The 22,400-nt window shown below is 45.1% G+C and overlaps 1 protein-coding gene across 3 annotated transcripts in view; it reads left to right on the top strand.

Annotated features, from left to right (window-relative positions):
• LOC144685840 (protein phosphatase 3 catalytic subunit alpha-like) overlaps nt 1–22,400 on the top strand; it is a 492,753-nt gene that overhangs the window by 216,033 nt on the left and 254,320 nt on the right. Inside the window, exon 3 of one of the 3 annotated variants that reach the window (XM_078550784.1) lies at nt 1,243–1,323. The exons of the other annotated variants lie outside the window; for them this stretch is intronic. Within the exon in view, the coding sequence (XP_078406910.1) occupies nt 1,243–1,323 (81 nt within the window). The remainder of the gene's footprint in view (nt 1–1,242; nt 1,324–22,400) is intronic. 3 annotated transcript variants of the gene reach the window in all.

The following is a 22,400-nucleotide window of genomic DNA, read 5'->3' as shown; positions in this document are numbered from 1 at the left end:
CTGCCCAAAGACAGCATGGTCTTCTTTAAATATGAAGATTCAACCCTAATTATGTCATTAGGACCACAATCTGCTAGTTTAATCTGAGACTCTAATGGCAAAGCAGTGATTGCATACCCGACAATCTAAACCTGCCAGAAACAGGAGATAGGGTTAGAAGGGATACAGCATGGAAAGTGCCTTGTAAAGAATTTTTTTCCTTGTGGGCTCGGGTGAGCAGGAATTATTTCCATCAAGAGAACTGCCACATATCTCTCCAAGGATCTGTTGGCCCTTTTAACTATTGACACCCTCAAGGCTGCTTGACATTTTAATTGCCACTCTGCAGAAACCTGTGTGCCCTTAAACGGGTGCAGCATTGGATTCAGCTTCATCCTAGTGGCTGGGAACCTATAAGTAACCGTATTACCAACCTATGTGTATTATGAAAACACCAGAAAGAAATTTGCTGTGGGTTAGCGGCAGCGGCAAAAGCAAAAGTGTTAGCTTTGGCTATCTGCTCATCCACCAATGAGAGAACAATTCAGATCATGTTTTCCTATATTTAAATATCCTGTACTATAAGTGTACTGACCATCCATTTGTAGAATAGAAGATAATAGATTACCTGAAAAACTACAAAAGAGGCTTGACTGGAGTAGAATGTCACATTTAAGAAAAAGTTAGGGCGTGTGGAATCAGTGGCCAGGTAGTGGAATAGATTAAGATTGCCCAAATAAACTGAGAGCAGAGGATAGAAGTTAAGGGAAGTATTTTGGAGCTGCAGGAAGTGGGAAGTGATGTCCCACTAGGGATCTGTATTGAGACCACTGTTGTCCACCAATACATAAAATGATTTGGATTCTGAAATTGGAGGTATGGTGTTAATATTTATAGATGGTACCAAATTGTGTATTATAACTAATAATGTGGAAGACTGGACTAAAATCCAGGAGACATTTTTGTAGAAGGAATAAGATCATCACTTATTCCTTGTCGTGTAAGAAACTAAATAGAGTAGAGGTACAAAGAAATCTGGTATAATAGATATATATATTATTAAATGTAGTAACACAATTTTGATATAGCCATGAGGATTGAAAACAAATATTAAAATGGGAAAACTGACCCCAAATCAACTTCAATATGCTCACTTGCAGTTTTACCTGGGATTGGCACCTAACTGCTCTGCTCTGTGGAGGCAGGTTGGTCGTTAAAATATTTTAATGAGGCTGCATGCCTAAGATTTTATCTCTGTTGCAGATTTAACGCTGGCCAGCCGGGTTTCCCGAACCTCGGGAAATCCGAAAGGTGAAGGGAGGCGAGAACGGCTGGATGGAACAGGTAAGTGCCTTTCCAGCACTTCTTGTGGGTCAAGAGGAGCAGGAGTGCTTCCTCCAGCCCACTAAGCTTGCCTGTGTCCATCCCCTTGATCAGACACCCCCCATCATCACCCTGCATGATCACGTTTTCCTTGATGCCTGACACTTTCCCCCATAAACCACCACACCTATGTCCAACTCTTTCTGTTACACTTGGCAGGACAACAGCTGACCACAAAAGCTACCCTTCACAACCCTTTCCTCTTCCTCTACCCCTTTTCCTTCCCACTCTCCATTATTATTGAGTTGAATTAATAGGCCTCTTTAAAAATATGAAGGGTTTCAATTCAGTGGATGTGGAAGAACTGTTCCAATTATAGGTAAGTCCAGAACAAGGAGGAGTAAATGTAGGGTATCCACTAACATCAAATATGTAATTTAAGAGGAATTTATTTACACAGGGAAATGTTGTAAACATGGAACTTGTTGCCACATGAAATGGTTGAACCATATCATATAAGGAAATTTAAGAAAAGCCTGAAAGAGAAAGGATCTGAATAGGGTGGGAAGAAATGATTAGAGTGCGAGGAGCTTGTGTGAAGTATGAACACCGGCACAGATTTGTTGAGCCAAATGAACACTTTCTGTGCTGTTAGTTCTATATAATTCTATGCTTAAATCATTTATTTTATCTGTGCCTGAAGTGTGATAATACATACTTAATTGAAAATACTACTGGATAATAGGTTACTGTATTCAAGCATTTAAATGCACTATGAGTATTGGTGAAGATTTAAATTTAAGTGCAATAAAATAATTTTTGGCAATCTTTTTCTTTGCTTTTTATAGGATTATAGATTTTAATTTAGTGTGAATTTACAATGGTTCTTAACATATGTATTCTTGGGGAATTAGGAATCTAACTGGTTTCCAATTTCGTTGTTTGGAGTACATCAATAACCATTAATATACTCCAAATAACTAATATACTATATAACTACCAAAGTAATATATTTTATTTGTTTGTGGTTAATCATCAATAACCACAAACAAATAAAAAATAAAAATATTCATTGCAAAGCAAAGTTTATGATTACCTGGCAAGATTTCCATCTCTCTGTCATGGTATGTTGAATGATTATTGAAAAAAATGAATGTGTAATCTAATTCAGTGTTATGACTTGTAGAAATGAGGGTTATTTAACAAATGTCAAACTTATTGGAAAGAAACAGAAATATATGGTGCAGAATTTTATGGCCTATCATGGTGGGGGCGGGGCCAGGGCCGTAAAATGCGGTGAGCCATTCAAAAGTCTGTTGACTTTGGTGGGACTGGAAAATCCCGCCAGCAGGAGTGGCCGTAAAATTCTGTCCATGGGCACAATTGTATAAAAACTATCTTAAGTGCACCATTGGAGTTAAGGCAGGTAAATAGAGTTGAGATACAGATCAACCATGGCCTAATTGAATGGTGGAGTAGGCTTGAGAGTCTGACTGGTCTATTCCTATTCCAATGTTCCTTGTGTGTATATTCTGAAAGGTTTTTCGGATAAAGATTAGCCAGATACTGTGTTTGTTCAGAAATAATTGATACAATTTGTGTTGAAATTCACTTATGATTTGTGAATTTCTTTCCCATCAGCCACTTACTTTTACAAGAGGATCTGAGATCACAAGTAGTTTGCTGTATTTCCAGTTTAGGGCAGATATGTGTTAAATGCCACTATTTTCAAATTCTTCTGTGAGTTGGCTGGTACTTTACTTGCGATATCACCTATTGAGGTTTGTGACACTTAAAAGGGATTATCACATGAGCACAGCTATTTCTGGATGAATTGCTTACTTGAGCCTTCTGGGTTGTTGCCCAAGAGGGCTTTGTTATTGAACTATTTTTTTTAGGTGTGTCAAGTGATGATTTATCTTAGCCTGTGAGCTTTATTAGTATTCAAACCTTTAAATCTGTTCAAGATTTGACCACTACTTTTCTTGTCACCTTAAAACTTTTACATTGGGCAGAATTTTCCGATGCTTGCCCACCATTAATTAACGGGCCACATAAGGCCCTTGAGGCGCCAGTCGGCGGCGATTTTTTGGTGCCTGTGCAATCTTTTGGTTGGCGCATGGGCGTAAGGGGCAGGTGGGTAGGACACATTTGCATAAATCTCATCCACGGGCAGAATAAGAGGGCTCACTGTCGTCGCGAGTGTGCTCTGTCAAATATTGATTATTCAAAGTTACTGACACTTGTCCGTGTGATCTGCAATACTTCAAAATGCATACCAGCTGTTTGGACTGAACTCACAACCTTCAGGTCAGCACTCTACAATGGGGAATCCTTCCCTTAGCCTAGGAATGGGAGTTGAACTCTTCACTGGAGGCATCTCCTCTGGGGAGGAAGGGAGGGCTAGAAGGGGGAGGAGGCCAGGAGTGCACATTCAACCTCCAGGGGAGCCATCTTTGGGAGGACAGCTGCAGCTATAAGGGATGCAGGGCCAAGAGGTAATCCAAGGCTGAAGGGGCCGCAGAAGACACCACTCTCCTGTTGCCAGGGTATACAGACGCCGAAGCAGCTACCTCAATATGTCTGAGGTGCAGTGCCATAGGAGGATCCGTCTCTCAAGGGATACAGTCAACTATATCTGTCAGATGATAGGGCCTGAGATCTCTGCGAACTATATGGGTGGACACCCCATGCCAGTGGCTCTAAAGGTCACAGATGCCCTCAACTTCTATGCCTCTGGATCCTTCCAGGGGTTGGTGGGTAATCTTTGCGGTGTCTCCCAATTAGCTGTCCACACTTGTGTCAAGCAGGTTACAGATGCTCTGTTCAGGCATTCTTTGACCTTCATCCACTACCGCTGGGACCAGGCAAGCCAGACACAGCGAGCCAGAGGCTTCGCAGCCATTGCTGGTTTCCTCCACGTCCAGGGTGCAATAGACTGCATACATGTGGCCATCAAGGCACCAGCAGGTGAGCCTGATGCCTTCGTCAACAGGAAGGGCTTCCACTCCATGAACATGCAGATAGTGTGTGATCACAGGATGCTGATTCTACAAGTCTGTGTAAGGTACCCAGGCAGCTCCCATGATGCCTACATCCTCAGACACTCTCAGTTGCCGGGGCTCTTCAGTGCTCTAGCCCGGCTGGATGGATGGCTGCTGGATGACAAGGGCTATCCCCTCAGAAGGTGACGCATGACGCCTCTCCGCCATTTAAGAACAGAAGCTGAGCAGCGGTACAGTAGGAGCCACGCCTCCACAAGGGCTGTGGTGGAGAGAGCCATCGGTCTTCTCAAAATGCGCTTCCGATGCCTGGAACGCTCAGGGGGCGCACTCCACTACCCCCAGGTTATGTGTCACTGATAGTGGTTGCATGCTGCGCTCTCCACAGTCTTGTGCTGGAAAGGGGGGATGCTGTGGACGATGAAGATGTAGACACAGTGGCAGTGGCTGCGGCTGCACATGATGAGTCCAGCAGTGAGTCCGAGGATGAGCATGCACAGGGAAATGCTAAGGGGGTAGATGCTGATCCGAGCATACTCCAGGGAGGCAGGGACACCCAGGAGGCTTTAATCCAACGAGCCTTCAGCTAGCACACCACATATCAACCTCCAGGACAAGCCTGGGCTGCAGGCTCCATACTCGATACCTGACTGCAAAATCTGCCTGGTTAGGAACATTAACTGAGGACCTTGTTAATAAAGCTGAATGTCCCACAAATCACTCATAACATTATTGGTAATCACCCACCTGCAGAAGAAAAGAAGCACCCTCAGCCATGGTGCTTTGTCTGAATTTAATATTATAACAAAAGAAACTTAAGAAAACAAAATGACAAAGGTGTTAAACATCACACCAACTCATAAAGACCTAATTGCGGGCCAACACAAAAGCACCAGTGATAAACCCCTGGTGTGCCTAAGGTGCCTTATGTTTACGTTTTTGGGTGCTACATCTTGGTGCTGCCCCCTCGCTGGGGGCATCTGAGATAGCCTGATGACCCTGCTGTTGGCCTCGATGACCTTGGCAGCCATCCTCTGGCCCGTGGAGCCTGTGTTGGCCCCGCCTGGAAAGGAGCGGCCAGTTCCAACAACTGGCATCTCCCCAGTCGTCGCAGCCTCATTGGATACAACGTTCACTGGCAGAGGGGCGGAGGAGCTGCTGCCCTCATCCGGAGCGCCCTGAGAGGAGCCCGCAGAGACGACAGGCAGCTGCTGCGCCGAGTGAGGTTGCTTCGGACCTCCCTGCTCACCATGGATGGATGGGCACTGAGCTGGGAAATTTGGTGCCCAGACCATCTCCCACACTGGCACTGACCAGCTGAGGTCAATGCTGATGTGAGGATTTGCTGGTCCGAGTGCCTCCCCAGGAAGCCCTGATTGGTCTCTTGGAGGAGCCACTCCACGAGAGTCGTCACTCTCTCCATGGAGGACGCATGGCACTCGGCCATGAGGCTCATTGCATCGGCGATAGTCTGCGTAGACTCCTCCACCACGGAGACCAAGCCAAGCATAGCGTCATGTATCTTCACCAGATGCTCCCACACACCCGGCCACATTTGCTGTGTTTGCTGCATCGCGGATGACTCCAGAGGCACATCATCAGCCACCGACTGAGCATGTGCCTGGTCCCTTGCAGTCCTCTGACTGCTGGCACCATGGGCACTCTGTCTCTGCCAGCTCCTTCAGTGACTGAAGTGCCCTCACCGCAGTGCCCTGGGACACTAGCCGATGTTCTCATTCCTACCAAGGTGCTAGTATCTGCGATGGTGCCTGCCTGGCAGAGATAGTGTGACGCTGGTGAGTCCGAGACATCAGGACCCTCAGGTGTGAGAGGGGGCCCCAGATGTTCCTCCTCCCGGCCCTGCTTTGCTAATGCTGAAAGGAAGAACAAGGACATTGGATCTGTTAACATGGAGACAATGTCAATGTGCATCCCTGTCCCCCGGATCAATATGCGCTCACCCTTCCATAAGCAATGGTCAAGACATGTTGCAAACTTCAATCACTGAACATTCAGCACTGCCATGGCTGTTGGGAGAACAATGGTAACCTCACTGCTGGGCAAGCATACCTGCCCGTGGCACCCCAGCCTCACCGACACTGGTGGACCTGGGCGCATGGCGCCTCTCCAAATCTAAGGCCTCCTGTTCGAAGCGGCTGAGAATTCCCAACTGGGCTGGCCCTCACTCGCTCAGCAGCATTATGTTCATTCTTCTCCTGAAAAGGAGAGAAGAGCATTGATTAGTGATACTTGTACCTTGATTCTCTTCACGGACAGCCCACCCCAACCACAGTGGGACATTGCAGGGCTCCAGTGTCTCCTCACCCAACTGCTGCAGAACACTCACACAAAGATGCTAGGCTTGTTGCCCACCCTCCCCACCCTCTTGACCAAATGCTGCTTACATCACATTAGGCACCACACAATCTAACCTTCCATAGCAAGGAAGCACAAGCACATGGAACACAGAGGGCAGCAGATGGTTCGTTGCCACGCAACCTTGAAGCTCCCCTCTCAGCATGTCATCACCCTGACATTGACATGTCCTGGAGTTCCAGCACTGCGCCTAGGTGCAGCTCCTCCAGGTTGCCCCCAAAACAGTAATATGGATCTCAGTGTACCACATGCTGCGGAGGCAGAACACATCTCTTCACCACCCTCTCATGGTGACCTCGGCATGGGCAATATCTGCTGGCCCACCCAGCGAAGGACACATGCATCAATGATTCAATGCAGTCACTACACTCAAACTTGGGGGGGGGGGGTGGCCAGGGGGGAAAGCCTACCCGCTGGGTTAAATGACCAATACCAACATGATACTTGCCCTTCCTGGGTGCAATAGGTCATTGAGGCGTTTGCAACATTGGATCCAGGTGTGCCGCGCCACGTCATGGGAGCTCATGACCTCCGTCATCTCCTCCCAGGCACGTTTAGTCATGCGGGGGGCCTCCTCCTCCCAATCTGGGGTACAAGGACCTCCTTCCATGCTGCCACCTCCTCAAGGAGGGCAGCAAGGCAATCATCGGATAAATGAGGGGCACAGTGCCCCCCCAGCCTAACCCTCCTGCCTGGCCTGCTCAGCACCAGCGCTCTGGGGAGCCCTTCCACTGGCCATGATTCGTAGCCTATGAAAGGTTGCAGGAGTTTTTTAAAATAGGCCGTTGGGTCACCATTGGATCCGGTGCTCATTGCAGTCCCACCGCTGCCCTCGGGAGCCACGATTCACATTGGATGGGCCTTAATTGGCCCGACCACGCAAAATGACGGCGCGGACCCATTTGCAGGCGGCAATCGGGCCTGCGCCCACTCCCGCACCGCCCGCCCGACAGGCAGAAAATTCCGTCCATTCATTCTGTAGAGCAATCAATCAAAGCTATGAAGCTGTCTTCATTCATTCAGTGCAGCATTGCTGACCATGCAGTGCAAAACAGTATAGGGTCAATTTTAACTCCTTGCACCCAATGCAAATGGGTGTGTGGAGGCTAAAATGGTGGTTGCATCCTCCCCTCCAACCGTTATTTTAAATGGCATTTTTCAGGCAACTGTAGGCCTCATAAATATGTAAGAGCCATGAGCTTGTGACTGAAAAAGACCCCGTACATATATTTGAAGCATAATCATGCAGCCCATGACTAGTGCTGGGCTCACTAGAGGGAGCAGCCAGGAAGTTATGTTTGTAAAATTGTTTGAACGTTCCCTTCTGGACCAGGAGGACCATGTATGATTCTCTGGAAACAACAGGGAAGTTTTGCTCCTCCCCTGCCCTACGCCTCTCCCTCCCCTAACTATACCTCCCCCCCACCGATTGTGCTCACCTCCGAACTTCACTTATGCACTTGCTGATTGCTGGGATTGTAACTGTGGCTTCCCAGAGTTTACCAGTCAAGTACTGAATCCTGTCAAGTTCAGACAGGAGATTCATTTGGGAGATAGAAATGAGGCCTAGTAGTGCAGGCCAGGCAAGCTTCACCCTTGTTCCTCTATTTCCATGCCAAAATCACATCCTAAGTTAAAAACAGAGTTTATTTACTTCCTCTATTGCTATGTCTCCAAACATGTAAACCTTTAATTGGCAATCAGATTTAACCCTGTTACGGCTCAGCTGATGGTAAATACTCAGCTGCCCAAATTCCAACGGGAAACTTGAAACAGCTGCCAAAATGGTTCTTGCAATTTGTATAGTATGAGCAGAGGTTCTGAAATCAGGAAGTGATGTCTCCAACTATTTGTGATGATTTTATAGTAGAATAGGCGTTTATTAAAAAAAAACAAAAGTACACTTAAACACAAGAATGACCTCACACAGTAAATAGTACTTTACAACAGTTCCACAAGATATTAACTTAACTACCCTCAGAGCTAACTTTCCCCTTTTCTGTTCAGCAACTATCCAGTAATTTTTACCACACAGTGCCTTTTCCTTTGGGGTGTTCTCTGAGGCTGATAGCAACTGGTTCTCCTGGTCTGGCCTTCACACTGTCTTCTAAGAGTTTGGACCAGCTAGCCTGCTGTCTTCTGGGAGATCTAAGCAGCTACCCCCACCTAGGCTTCAGTATTTCCTTAAATGCGTTCCTTCCCTTTGACCTCTCTATTATCTCAACCAGTCCCTTCAGACTCCCAATTCCTCCCAGAATTGATTAAACTTGCTCTTTACCCTAGCTCTTACACTTATAAAAAAAAACAAACTTACCCTATCTTTACCTTACTTACAACCTGCATATATCCCCCTTTGAACTAAAACAACTGAATTCAAAACTACTCCTGTTATTGCTTTATGTAAAATTCTGATTGTAGTCCCTCTTGGCTCATTAACCTATCAAAATCACTTCTTACTATTGGTTTTAGACACTTGCAATCATTCTGGCTTTTACTCCAATTACCACATTTACAACCCCCAACAGCTTGTCTTCCAGTGCATAAGAAATATGACAGTGATATTACCGGACAAAAAGCCCCCAAGTTTTCTTTTCCTAATTCATTTAGAAACATAGGGCAGGATTTTCGGGTCGACAGGAGGGCGCAGAGGGCGGGCCCGGCAGCAGCCATGAAATGGTCTGCCGCCCGCAATCGGCCCCCAACCACGATTTCACGCTGGCTGGCCAATTAACGGGCAGCCAGCATGAAAGGCGCGCTGAGAAGCTCAGCGCTGCCGGGGAGGGAGCAGCAGGAGGGTGAGTGCAAAAGTCTTCACATGCGCGGAGCAGCACACACTGAAAGCTCCCTGAAGGCAGGGATCTGCCTCAGGGAGCTGAAGAATTTTACAATCAGAAATAAAGATTTAAAAAATGTGAAAAAATGTCCCCTCATAGGACTCACTCACAATAACAGAAACATAATTAAAATTATATGAAAACATTTTTTTACAATTAATGTCGGAAACCTCAACCCACCCGTGGATGAGGTTTCCTATAAAATCCAAAGGCCGCTTGGCTGATTCCCCCACCCGCAACAATAAGGTTGGATGGGCAGCAAAAAAATAGAACTTAATTAATTGATTAACGGCCTTAATAGGCCTCTTAATTGTTAGCAGGCATGCTGCCGATTCTCGCTTGAGCCCGTCGACCGAAAAATAGCACAAGCGCGCGATGACATCAGGAAGCTCGTACGATGTCATCGCAAGCTATTTCACGCTTCAGCGAGTGGGGCGCACGCCCGCATGCCAAGCGAAAAATCCTACCCATAAAAACATAGAAAAATAGGAGCAGTGGTAGGTAATTCGGCCTTTCGAGCCTGCTCCCCCATTCAAAATGATCATGGCTGATCCTCTACCTCAATGCCATACTCCCGCTCTCTCCCCAAACCCCTTTATACCTCAAGAGTCTAGAAATCTATTTCCTTCTTAAATATGTTCAGTGACTTTGCCTCCACAGCCCTCTGTGGTAGAGAATTCCACAGGTTCACCTTCCTTTGAGTGAAGACGTTTATCCTCATCTCAGTCCTAAGTGGTCCACCCATATCCTGAGATTGTGGCCCCTAGTTCTAGACACCCCCTGAGCCAGTGGAAACATCATCCCTGCATCCAGTTTGTCCAGCACTGTCAGAATTTTATACGTTTTAATGACACCCCCTCTCATTCTTATAAACTTTACGAGCACCTCTGCATGGTATAGATTTGGACAAAGTTTCCTAAGTCAATGTACATGATATAAAATTTGTCCACATTAAAGGACACGGGGTTGCTCTGACTGCATGCCACAGTTCTGAGCTTCAGTGCACATGCATGGTCACCCTGGACCACGTATCCATCAATTTGTTCAAAGCTAACCTTTGTTGATTGGTAGGCACTTTATGGCATTTTCTGCAAACAATGAGCACTGAACCACTATTTAATGCTCAGTGCATGCATTGACTAGTTCACTTGTTTTGCATTACTGGTGCTCTCAATCTTTAGTGGTTTTCGTCCTGATCGGTGTTCAACTTATGCTCAGCTCCAGTCTACTGGCCAGATTTAAAATGGGGCCATAGCCAGATTCATTCACCCATTTTATCAAAATCTGCGTGCAACCTATGAACTTACTGGGGGATTCAGCGATGGTAATGCCATTGAATGTCAAGTAGTGATGGCTAGATTCTCTCTAGTTGGAGATGGTCATTGCCTGGCACTTGTTTGACGCAAATGTTATTTGCCACTTTTCAGCCAAAGTCTGGATATTGTTCAGATCTTGCTGCATTTGGACATGGACTGCTTCAGTATCTGAGCAGTCATGAATGGTACTGAACATTGTGCAATCATCAGCGAACATCCCCACTTCTGACCTTATGATGGAGGGAGGTCATTGATGAAGCAGCTGAAGATGGTTGGGCCCAGGACACTACCCCGAGGAACTCCTGCAGTGATATCCTGAAACCGAAATGATTGACCTGCAACAACCACAACCACCTTCCTTTGTGCTAGGTATGACTCCAGCCAGTGAAGAATTTTCCCCCTGATTCCTATTGACTCCAGTTTTGCTAGGGCTCCCTGATGCCACACTCGGTCAAATGTTACCTTGATGTCAAGAGCAGTCACTCTCACCTCATACATATATGATTATGCAGTGCAAGGTTAAGGCAAAGTTGCAATTCCACTTTGATTTCTACTTGTAAAGCTTTAAAAGAAATTTTAACAACAAAGATGAGTCAAAGAGATTCCCTCTGCTTTGCTCATGCCTCCTTGCAAGTTCTAGTGAAGAGCTGTGCACACAGAATTGGGAAGATCTTCTAAATGGAATGGCTTGCTAAACAGAGTGGTGACAGGAATTTGCTGAGAGGGGGACTTCAGTGATTAAATAGTGCAGATAGTGTGTTATAAAACTTTAAATCAGTGGCAGTTAACAGTCAAGGTGGGTCCCTGCCAAGACTTGAATTATTGGTGCTCGCAGTTGACTGACTAGTTGTAACCAGCGTATTTCTAAAAGTTATGTATTAATGGGCTATCTGCTAACATACAGAGTTGGGAGAATCTGCTAAACAGACTGGCAATGGGAATTTGGTGAGAGTGAGAATTTGGTGAAAAGGTACTAAATATTTTAAACCAAAAGGCAATAGTAAATAAGTAAATCAAACTAATTAGTTAGATCTAAGAGGACACAAGCAAACATTTAGTGGGGGTACCAATATTAAAGGGGTCTAAAATGCATTAAATAAAAATTTGCTATGTATAAATAATTGAATAACAAATAGGAGTAAGGATGTAAATGGAAAACTTATATAATACAAATAGATAGGCTTTTAAACAAATTGTTAGAAGAGCTGAGATGACTCTACATGAATCCTGGGTAATCACATGCAGAAAGTACCTCCAGTTACTCAAACTCAAGCTCAGGATTTTGGAGCATAAGGAGTGACTAAAGTCCTGGCAGGACATATTAATGGCTAAATATTCCCTGTCGTGCAGTTCCAGGAGGTGGTCACCCCACAGAGAGCTACAGCTGCAGAGATGTGGAGGAGAGTAAGTGGCTGGCCATTCAGAAGGATAGGAAGAGGCAGACAGTCTAGGAATCCACCAGGAGTGTTGCACAGTCAAACGAGTGAGGGTAAGAACACCCCTGGGGGAGTGCAGTCAGCACCATGGGACAAATGACTTTACAGGATTGGAGAGAGAGAGAGTGGAATGTATGGGCACAGCTAAGTGTAAAAATGCAGGGGATTTGATAGGGTTGTAGACAGGCATTTCTACAACTGCCAACGTAGTCTCACATCATGGATTGCATCCCTGGTGCCAGTATAAAGGACCTCACTGAAGGGGTGTGGAATGGGTTGCACCTCAACAGAGCTGGGATCAATGTGCTCGTGGGAAAGTTACCGCTGGAATAGTCAAAAGGAATTCAACCCCAAGTGCAGTAAGCTATTCAGTTAGGTAGCTAGCAGTAATAAAACCTTGTTTATTTGAGAGAACAGATTTATAATGGGTCCTACCATGCCTTTCCTGACTAGGAGAAAGTTCAAATGAGAACCTGCAGCGAATTTTCAGTCCTACGAAGTCCAAGCACAATTCTAAATGATGTAGATTTTTTCTTTAGAAAGCTCATTTGTGCTGGTTCCTGAGCAAATGTAGAAAGCTTAAGAATTGTTTTGTGAACTGCAGACTAGCGGCATAAATGCTGTTATATTCTTCATTCAAATTTTAGTGCCACCAAGGAACTGAATCCACCCTGCAATTTGTGGGAATTATCATAATTTAATTCTTTTAAAAGATCTAATTGTGTAAAAAAGTAAAAACTGGAGCAAATCTCAGGGCAGAATTTTCTGCCTGTCGAGCAGGCTGCGTGGGAATGGGCGCAAATGTGCACAGACCCGATCAGTGCCCCCAATCGGGTCTGTGCCGCCATTTTACGCTGTGTGCTCCCTGTGTAGGCCGGGGGGTGGGGCGGTGGGGGGGGGCGGGGGCTGGCGTTGCCTGAGTCGGGAATGTGCTCTTTCATACATGCGTGCTAAAGAGCGCAGAAATCTGCCTCAGGGAGATTAGTTTTAAGTCCCAAAAGTTTAATAAAGTGGCGAGAAAATTTTTATGACATGTCCCCTCATGTGAAACTGTCACATCAGCTAGGACATGTGCATTAATTTCAATAAAACTTTTTGTCAAAATTTAAAATCATTCGTGAACCCTCATCCCGCCCGTGGATGAGGTTCCACGCAAAATGCAAAGGCCGCCTGGGCTCTTCATCTTCCCGCCAACCTTAAGGTTGGATGAGCAGCTCCATTAATTACTTTAATTGAGAGTTAAATTGACTTAATGGGCCTTGGACAGTTCGGCGGGCACGCAGCTGACTCGGGTGCGCGCCCGCCGAACTGAAAGTCTGAATGATGCGCCGTGACGTCGGGATGTACGCCCTAAGTCACCACGTGTCATTTTACGTCTCAGCAAGCAGTCCCGCCCCCGCTTGCCGAGCCGAAGATTCAGCCCCCAGTATTGATAGAATGTAACGAAATATTTTGCAAGATTGTGTATAACGAGGTCTCTGTAAAGAGAATGATTCAAAGCTGAGGGCTGAACACAGTTTTGATAGTTATCCCACATTCACATGCTCCACTCTTTTAGCTCAGTTTATCAAAGCAAGTTAGAACCATAGAAAAGTTACAGCACAGAAAGAGGCCATTCAACCCATCCTGTCTGTGCCGGACGAGAAAGGGAAAAAAAAAACTAGCTGCCCATTTTTTAATCCCACCTCCCAGCACCTGGTCCGTGGCCTTGTGGATTACAGCACTTTAGGTGCAGATTCAGGTGCCTTTTAAATGAGCTGAAGGTTTCTACCTCCACCACCAAACTAGGTCGTGAATTCCAAACACCCACCGCCCTCTGGGTGAAGAAGTTTTTCCTCATGTCCCCTCTAATCCTTCTACAAATCACCTTAAATCTGTGCCCCCTGGTAATTGATTTCTTTGCTAGGGGAAACAAGGCATCCCTGTCTACTCTACCTAGGCCCTACATAACCTTGTACACCTCAATCAGGTCACCCTTCAACCTCCTCAGTTCCAAGGAAAACGACCTCAGGTTATCTAATCTTTCCTCATAGCTGCAATTTTCAACCCCTGGCAACATTCTTGTAAATTTCCCCGGTACTCTCTCCAGAGCAATTATGTCCTTCCTGTAGTGTGGTGACCAGAACTGTACACTAAATTCTAGCTGTGGCCTAATCAGCATTTTATACAGTTCCATCATTACATCCCTGCTTTTGTATTCTATACCTCGTCCAATAAAGGAAAGCAGAACTTGCCGTGCCCCTAGCCAAGCTGTTTCAGTACTGCTACAACACTGACATCTACCCAGCAATGTGAAAAATTGCCTAGGTACGTCCTGTACACATAAAGCAGGAAAAATCCAACCCAGCCAATCACCACCCCATCAGTCTATTCTCGACTATCAGTAAGGTGATGGAAGGGGTCATCAACAGTGCTATCAAGTGGCACTTGCTTAGCAATAACCTGCTCACTAATGCTCAGTTTGGGTTCCGCCAGGGCCACTTGGTTCCTGACCTCATTAAAGCTTTGGTTCAAACATGGACAGAAGAGCTGAACTCCAGAGGTGAGGTGAGACTGACTGCCTTTGACTTCAAGGCCACATTTGACCAAGTATGATATTAGGGAGCCCTAGCAAAGCTGGAGTCAGTGGGAACCAGGGGGAAAACTCTCCACTCTTTGGAGGCATATCTAGCACAAGGAAGATGGTTGTGGTTGTTGGAGGTCAGTCATCTCAGTTCCAGGACATCGCCGCAGGAGTTCCTCAGGGTAGTGTCCTTGGCCCAACCATCTTCAGTTGCTTCATCAATGATCTTCCTTCCATCATAAGGTCAGAAGTGGGGATGTTCGCTGATGATTGCAAAATGTTCAGCACCATTCACAACTCCTGAGATACTGAAGCAGTCCATGTCCAAATGCAGCAAGACCTAGACAATATGCAGGCTTGGGCTGACAAGTAGCAAGTAACATTTGCTCCACACAAGTGCCAGGCAATGACCATCTCCAACAAGAGAGAATCTAACCATCTCCCCTTGATATTCAATGGCGTTACCATCATTGAATCCCCCACTATCAACATCCTGGGGGTTACCATTGACCAGAAACTGAACTGGACTAGCCAAATAACTACTGTGGCTACAAGAGCAGGTCAGAGGATAGGAATACTCTCCAATTGCCCGGATGAGTGCAGCTCCAACAACACTCAAGAAGATTAACACCATCTGGGACAAAGCAGCTCATTTGATTGGCACCACATCCACAAACGTTCACTCCCTCCACCATTGACACACAGTAGCAGCAGTGTGTACCATCTACAAGCTGCACTGCAGGAACGCACCAAGCCTCCTTAAATAGCATCTTCCAAACCCACAACCACCACCATCTAGAAGGACAAGGGCAGCAGATACATGGGAACACCACCACCTAGAAGTTCCCCTCCAAGCCACTCACCATCCTGAATTGGAAATATGTCGTCGTTCCATCATTACCGCTGGGTCAAAATCCTGAAACTCCTCCCCTAACAGCACTGTGAGTGTACCACACCACATGGACTGCAGTGGTTCAAGAAGGTAGCTCACCACCACCTTCTCAAGGGCAATTAGAGATGGGCAATAAATGCTGGCCTAGCCAGCGATGCCCACATCCCTCGAATGAGTGAAAAAGAAAGTTGTCTGTGACCGTCATAAGCTTTCTTTATCTTATCTTCAGATAACTAGGGGAATTTAGATTTGGCAGCACGGCCCTTTGTCTTTGTGGGGACCTGTATACAATGTGCCCATAGAATCTCACTTTTGACTGTCCCTCACTGAGTTCCCTTCAAGTAACTGTAACCAGCCCCCTTCCACCAGATCACCTCTCAGCTTCATAAAATTTGTCTTTCCCCAACTTAGAACTTTTACCCCTGTTCGATCTTTATCCTTTTCCATAATTATATTAAATCTAACTGTATTATGATCACTTTCTCCAAAATGGCCACCCACTGCAACTTGACTTGCCCAGCTTAATTTCCAATACTAAATCTAGAATTGCTCTCCCTCTCATTGGGCTTGTTACTTGTTGGCTAAAAAAGTTCTCGAGTGCAGTTCAAGAATTTTGTGCCCTCTGAGCCGATTACACTGTTCGTATCCCAGTTAATATTAGGATAGTTGAAGTCCCCAGCTAATATTGCCCTATTGTTTTTGCACTCAGAAATTTGCCTACATGTTTGATCTTCTGTCTCCCTTTCCTAGTAGTGTGGCTGCCTCCTTTTTATTCCTGAGCTCAACCCATATAGCCTAATTTGGTGATTCATTTAGCATATCATCCCTCCTCACAGCTGTAATTGATTCTTTAACCAATAATGCTACACACCCACATTTTTAGGCCCCTCTCTATCCTGCTTGAAAACCCTGTATCCAGGGATGTTGAGCTGCCATTTTTGCCCCTTTTTAAGCCAAGTTTTTGTTAAAGCAATGATATCATGCTGCCATGTGTCTTTCTGTGCCATTAGCTCATTGGTTTTGTTTGCTATACTCCCTGCATTTAAATAAATACCTTTTAACATTTCCAAATTCCTGTGCTGTAATCTTTGCTTCTTCTGTCTCCCGGAGTCACCCACTAATTTTCTATCTCCCACTCCCTGCTCTGAATTAGCCGTATCTGAATCTGCCCTCAGGTTCCCATTCCCCTGCCAATCTGCCCCTCCCCAACAGCAGTGGCAAACCTCCCTGCAAGGACATTCCTTCCGGTCCTGTTCAGGTGTAGACCATCTGGCTTGCACAGATCCCACCTTCCCCAGAACCGGTCCCAATGCCCCAGAAATCTAAAGCCCTCCCTCCTGCACCATCTCTGCAGCCACACACTCATCTGGTGTACTCTCCTATTTCCATACTCACTAGCATGTGGCCTTGGAAGTAATCTGGAGATTACTACCTTTGAGATACTGCTTGCTTATCTCTTTCCTACCTCTCTGAACTCATCCTGCAGGATATCATTCCTTTTTCTACCTATATTGTTGGTTTCAATGTGAACCACGATCTCTGGCTGTGCATCCTCACCCTACAGAATGCCCTGAAGCTACTCGGTGAAATTCATGACCTTTGCACCAGGGAGGCACCTGGAATTACATCTGCGATCACAGGAGCGCCTGTCTGTTCCCCTCACTATAGAATCCCCTACCACTATTGCTCTCCTGTCTTTTCTCCTCCCTCCCTGCACAGCTGAGTCATCCATGGTGCTCCGGTCATGACTCTCGCTGCTCTCTCCAGAGAAATAATCTCCCTCATTAGTACTCAGAACTGAGTACCTGTTAGAAAGTGGAATAACCTCAGCGGACTGCTGCACTACTTGCCTTGCCTTTCTTGTCTGTCTGACAGCCACCCAGTTCCCCTCTCCTGCTCTTTCATAAGCTGCGGGATGACTTCCTTCTGAAACATGCTATCCACGTAGCTCTCATCCTCGTGAATGTTCCTCAGTAACACCAGCTGCTCCTCGAGTTCCAAGATATGGCGCTCAAGTTTTTCCATTTGATGGCACTTTCTGCATATGTAGTTGTCCAGGACATTAGTAGCGTCCTGGAGTCCCCACATGGTACAGGATGTGCACTCGACCAGTATGAGCAGCCCTGCCATGCCTCAAATTATTTATTTACTGCACCGCAATTGGAATTTAAGTAACCACAATAAATAACATGTTACAAAAACAGAAAATGCTGGAAAACTCAGCAGGTCTGACAGCATCTGTGGAGGGAGAAACAAAGTTAACATTTCGAGTCCATATGACCCTTCTTCAGAGCTGAAGAGAAGTGGAAATCTGATGAAATTTATACTGTTTAAGGGGGGTGGGGCAGGTGAAGCTGAATAGAAGGCCAGCAATGGATGGGGACAAAAGAGGGATTGACAAAGATGTCATGAACTAAAGGGCAAAGGGAGAGTTAATGGTAGTGGTGAGTGCTAAAAAAGGTGCTAAAAAAGGCTCGAAAAATTAACTTTGTTTCTCTCTCCACAGATGCTGTCAGACCTGCCGAGTTTTTCCAGCATTTTCTGTTTTTGTTTCAGATTTCCAGCATCCGCAGTATTTTGCTTTTACAATAACATGTTAATGAACTCTCATCCTCACACGGTTATTTTTAAAATCCCTGATTCTCACTGGAACTCTCTCTCTTTCCTCATGCTGTTTTTTTCCAAAGCCCTGTCTCTCCCTGGAACTCGGTCTAACCTTGCGCCTGTTATATTTTTAAATCCCCAACTCTCGTTGGAACTCTTACTCTGTCCTCATGCTGTTTTTTTTCAAAGCCCCAATTCTAGATCCAATACAATCAAATGGATAAGAATATGGAAACATATAATCACATATGCTTAAATAAAAGGTCTGAAAAGTGCTCCGCAGAATCACAGCCTAGAGGCATTTATTACAAAATGAAGGATATTATGATGAACCTTTATAAAACACTGGTTCAGCCTCTTTGAGTATTATATCCAGATGTGGTCTCACCAATGCCCTGAATAACTGAAGCATACCCCCTCTACTTTTGTATTAAATTCTCCTTGCAATAAACAATAACTCCATTAGTTTTCCTAATTAGTTGATGTACCTGCATACTTACCTTTTGCAATTCATGCACTAGGACACCCAGATCCCTCTGCATCTCAGAGCTCTGCAATCTCTCACCATTTAGATAATGTGCTTCCTTTTTATTCTTCCTGCCAAAATGGACAAGATTGGAGAAGCTGGGACTGGTTTCCTTAGAGCAGAAAAGGTTGAGTGGAGATTTGATAGGAGTGTTCAAAATCATGACAGGCCTAGACTGAGTAGATAGAGAGAAACTGTTCCCGTTGGAAGAAGGGTTGAGAATCAGAGGACATAAATTTAAGGTGATTGGCAAAAGAACCAAAGGCGACATGAAGGAAAACTTTATGCAGCGAGTGGTTTGGATCTGGAATGCACTACGTGACAGTGTGGTGAAGACTGGTTCAATAGTGGCTTTCAAAAGGGAATTGGATAAGCGCTGGAATGGGGAAAAAAATTGCCGGGCTATGAAGAAAGGGCAAGGAACTAGCTGATCTGCTGTTGCAGAGAGTTGGCATGGCAATAATGGGCCAAATAGTCTCTTTCTGTGCTTTAATCATTCTATGAATGTCAGGGTTATTTGCTGATGATTCCTCCACTAATGTAACAGCCTACAGCAGGGCTCCTACAATATCTAAGCATGAGTCGACCATTCATGTCACATAAGTCCAAGGTAATGACCATCCCCAACAAGTGAAAACCACAGCAATTTCTCCTGAAACCTCATTATCAAGTTCTCACCATCAGCATCTTACAGATGACATTTGAATAAAAGCTTAACTAGAATTGCCGTATTAGCATTGTGGCTACAAGAGCAAGTAAGAAATACTCTGTGATAATTGATCTCTTAAAACCTCTTCAGTATCTACAAGGCTCAAATCAGAAGTTTGATGGAATAATTGCCACTTGTTCGGATGGGCACAGCCAAAACAATACTCAGCAAGTTTGATACCACCAAAGACAAAGCATTTTACTTGACTGATATCCTTGACACTGAACTCAATAACCCCCCCCTCCACCACAAGTGCACTATAGCTGTAGTATGTACCATTGACCGAATGCACTTCAGCAACTCACCAAGCTTGCTTTAAAAGCACCTGCTAGGCCAAGACCACTAAAAGAAAGAAGGACTGGAGCAGCAAAATCATGGGAAAATCATGTAGCCCTCCAAGAATCTCACCACCTTGACATGGACATATAAAGCCATTCCTTCACTGCTGTTTGGTCAAATCCTAGAATTCCCAACCTAACATCATCAAAGCATTATCAGCACGCGCTGCATCAGGTAAACTAGAAGGCCCACCTTCACCTCCTTAGAGTGACGAGAGCTGGGCAATAAATGCAGCATTGCCCACATCCATGAACAAGTAATAAAAAATAAGTAACAACCCTCCCACCCTCTAGTTTCCTGGGTGAGGCAAAAAAGAGTGAACAAAAGAGGAAGGCCAACTAAATATAATCTTTGTATTCTTTAAAGAAATGTTATACACTGATATGTTGAAGAGCATTTTTGACCCACTCACTAATTTTCACAAACAGAAGGCTGGATTTTGCAGGGGTGGCAGATGTCCTGCTACCACAGCCGAAAACGGGTAGGGGGGTGGTGGTGGGTGACACTGCTTTGGCAGGCAGCAGGACTAGGCTGCACGTTGTTAGTGGCATCCAATCAGAGGGCTGGCAGCTCAGCACTCTCAGCTGCGCCACTTGGAGCTGCGAACGCCATTGGAGCTATATCTGTAGTATGAGGCTGCATTGATAGCTGTGCCCTCAAAGTCAGGTAAGTGGGATCTGGAGGTAAGGGAGCTAGTCAGATAGGTCCCGCTGAGGGGGGTAGGAGGGGTGGTTGCTGAGAGCAGACGGCAGTGTTGCTGTGAGATCGGCCACTGCCACTGGCAGGGACCCTCTGTGGGCCAAAGATTTCCTCAAATGGACCACAATCTCCCCGCACCTCCCAACTCCCCATCCAAGGAATCCACTGGGGAGCTTCCAGGGTTACTTGGCAGTCTCACTACATGATGGAAGCTCCACTCTGCCGCTTAATTGGCTCTATTGGGCACTGGGCGGTCAGGCCATTTGCCACCTTTCCTGCCACTAGCATGATGCCTTGGTGGCAGGAAGACAATGAGCACCTGATCTGCTGACTTCGCTGCCATTTTGCAAGCCTTCCTGCCTCCCAGACTGTCCTCAAATGGCCGGTAAAATTCAGCCCAGAGGGTTTTCACTTGTTGAGAAAAGCAAAGTTAAAGATCATCAATGTAAGGTAGTCATCAAGAAATGAAGTACGGAATTCAGAAGAAATTTCTTTACAGAGTGATGAGAATGTGAAACTTGCTGCCGCAGATTGTGGTTCAGGTGAACTGTATGGATGTATTTAAGGGAAGTTTAAATAAGCATATGAGGGAGAACCGAGTAGAGTTATGCTAACAGGGTTAGATGAAGAAGGATGGGAGGAGGCTCGAGTGAAGCATAAATGTCAGCATGGACTGTTTGGGCTGAATGACCTGTTTTTGTGCTGTAAATGTTATATAATTCTAAGTAAAACTGAACAGTGGAATTGCTGTCAGCACATGCAGTTTGCCCTAGTTACAGACATGGCAAAATGGAATCTGGTCTTAAATAATTACAGCATTTTGCTGATAATTAAATGATTACCAATTTTTTTTAATTTAGTCATCCAATGTGTATTTTTAATATGCTAACAAGATAAACCAACAGAATAAGCTGACCAATGATGATCCCATTGTACTATTGTATTGTGACTCTAATGACCATTGTCACTTTTGCTAAAGTACAGTCTGTTCTGCAGCTTACAACATATTACAACATTAATATAACCAACGATGGATCAATTTGTTCTGAATTTCAAAGAGTTCTAAACGTTCTCATGATACCACATTTGTTCTTTGCAATTTGCTTTAAAATGTAAACAATGTATTTTTAATGCCTGTTTTTCTAATGCATCAGATGGCTCTGCCATTAATCTGCACGCATAATCTCTCTTCATTGACTTTGTAGTGGCAAAATGTACAATATTAATTGTGCATTTGGTGGGCAGTTCATTTGGTTGACAGCAGGGTTTCCTAAATATTGCATTGGTGGTAGTACAAGCTTGTCAGTGCTTAGTGAGTTAAGTATGTGTATTGGTAGTTAAATTAACCTCCAGCAGCCTGCATGCATTGATCACCTTCATTTGCTTCACAAGATGAAGGGCAGTATTAGTGGCTGTGTTTTAATTGTAGCCATCGCTGGGAAATATCAAATGTTGTCATTTTTTTTCCTAATGGTATTTGAATAGTGCAGGAACAGGAGGTCACTTTGTGAGGGAAGTCTATCCCGCAGATGTGATTTCAAAGGGAATGCATGAGTCATGGTGAACAGAGACCTTCATGTGATTTAAATGAAAGAGTGCTGGGTGTAAGGCAGTAGGCAAATACCAAGCGTAGGCAGTGATGGAAAATCATGTGGTGATACAAAGAACGTACCCTCATAAATACAAACTCTTAACAATTGTATCTCCTTTCAGCTGATTATCCAGACAATTATGCTTAGTCTCAAACCGTGATTGTTTTTGCATGGCAATATATTCTGTCAAAGTGTTCGAGAGTAGGATTG

The sequence above is a fragment of the Cetorhinus maximus genome, chromosome 10 (assembly GCF_964194155.1).
Source record: "Cetorhinus maximus chromosome 10, sCetMax3.hap1.1, whole genome shotgun sequence".
NCBI classification, from domain to species: Eukaryota; Metazoa; Chordata; class Chondrichthyes; order Lamniformes; family Cetorhinidae; genus Cetorhinus; species Cetorhinus maximus.
This window is presented reverse-complemented; position numbering and strand designations above follow the sequence as displayed.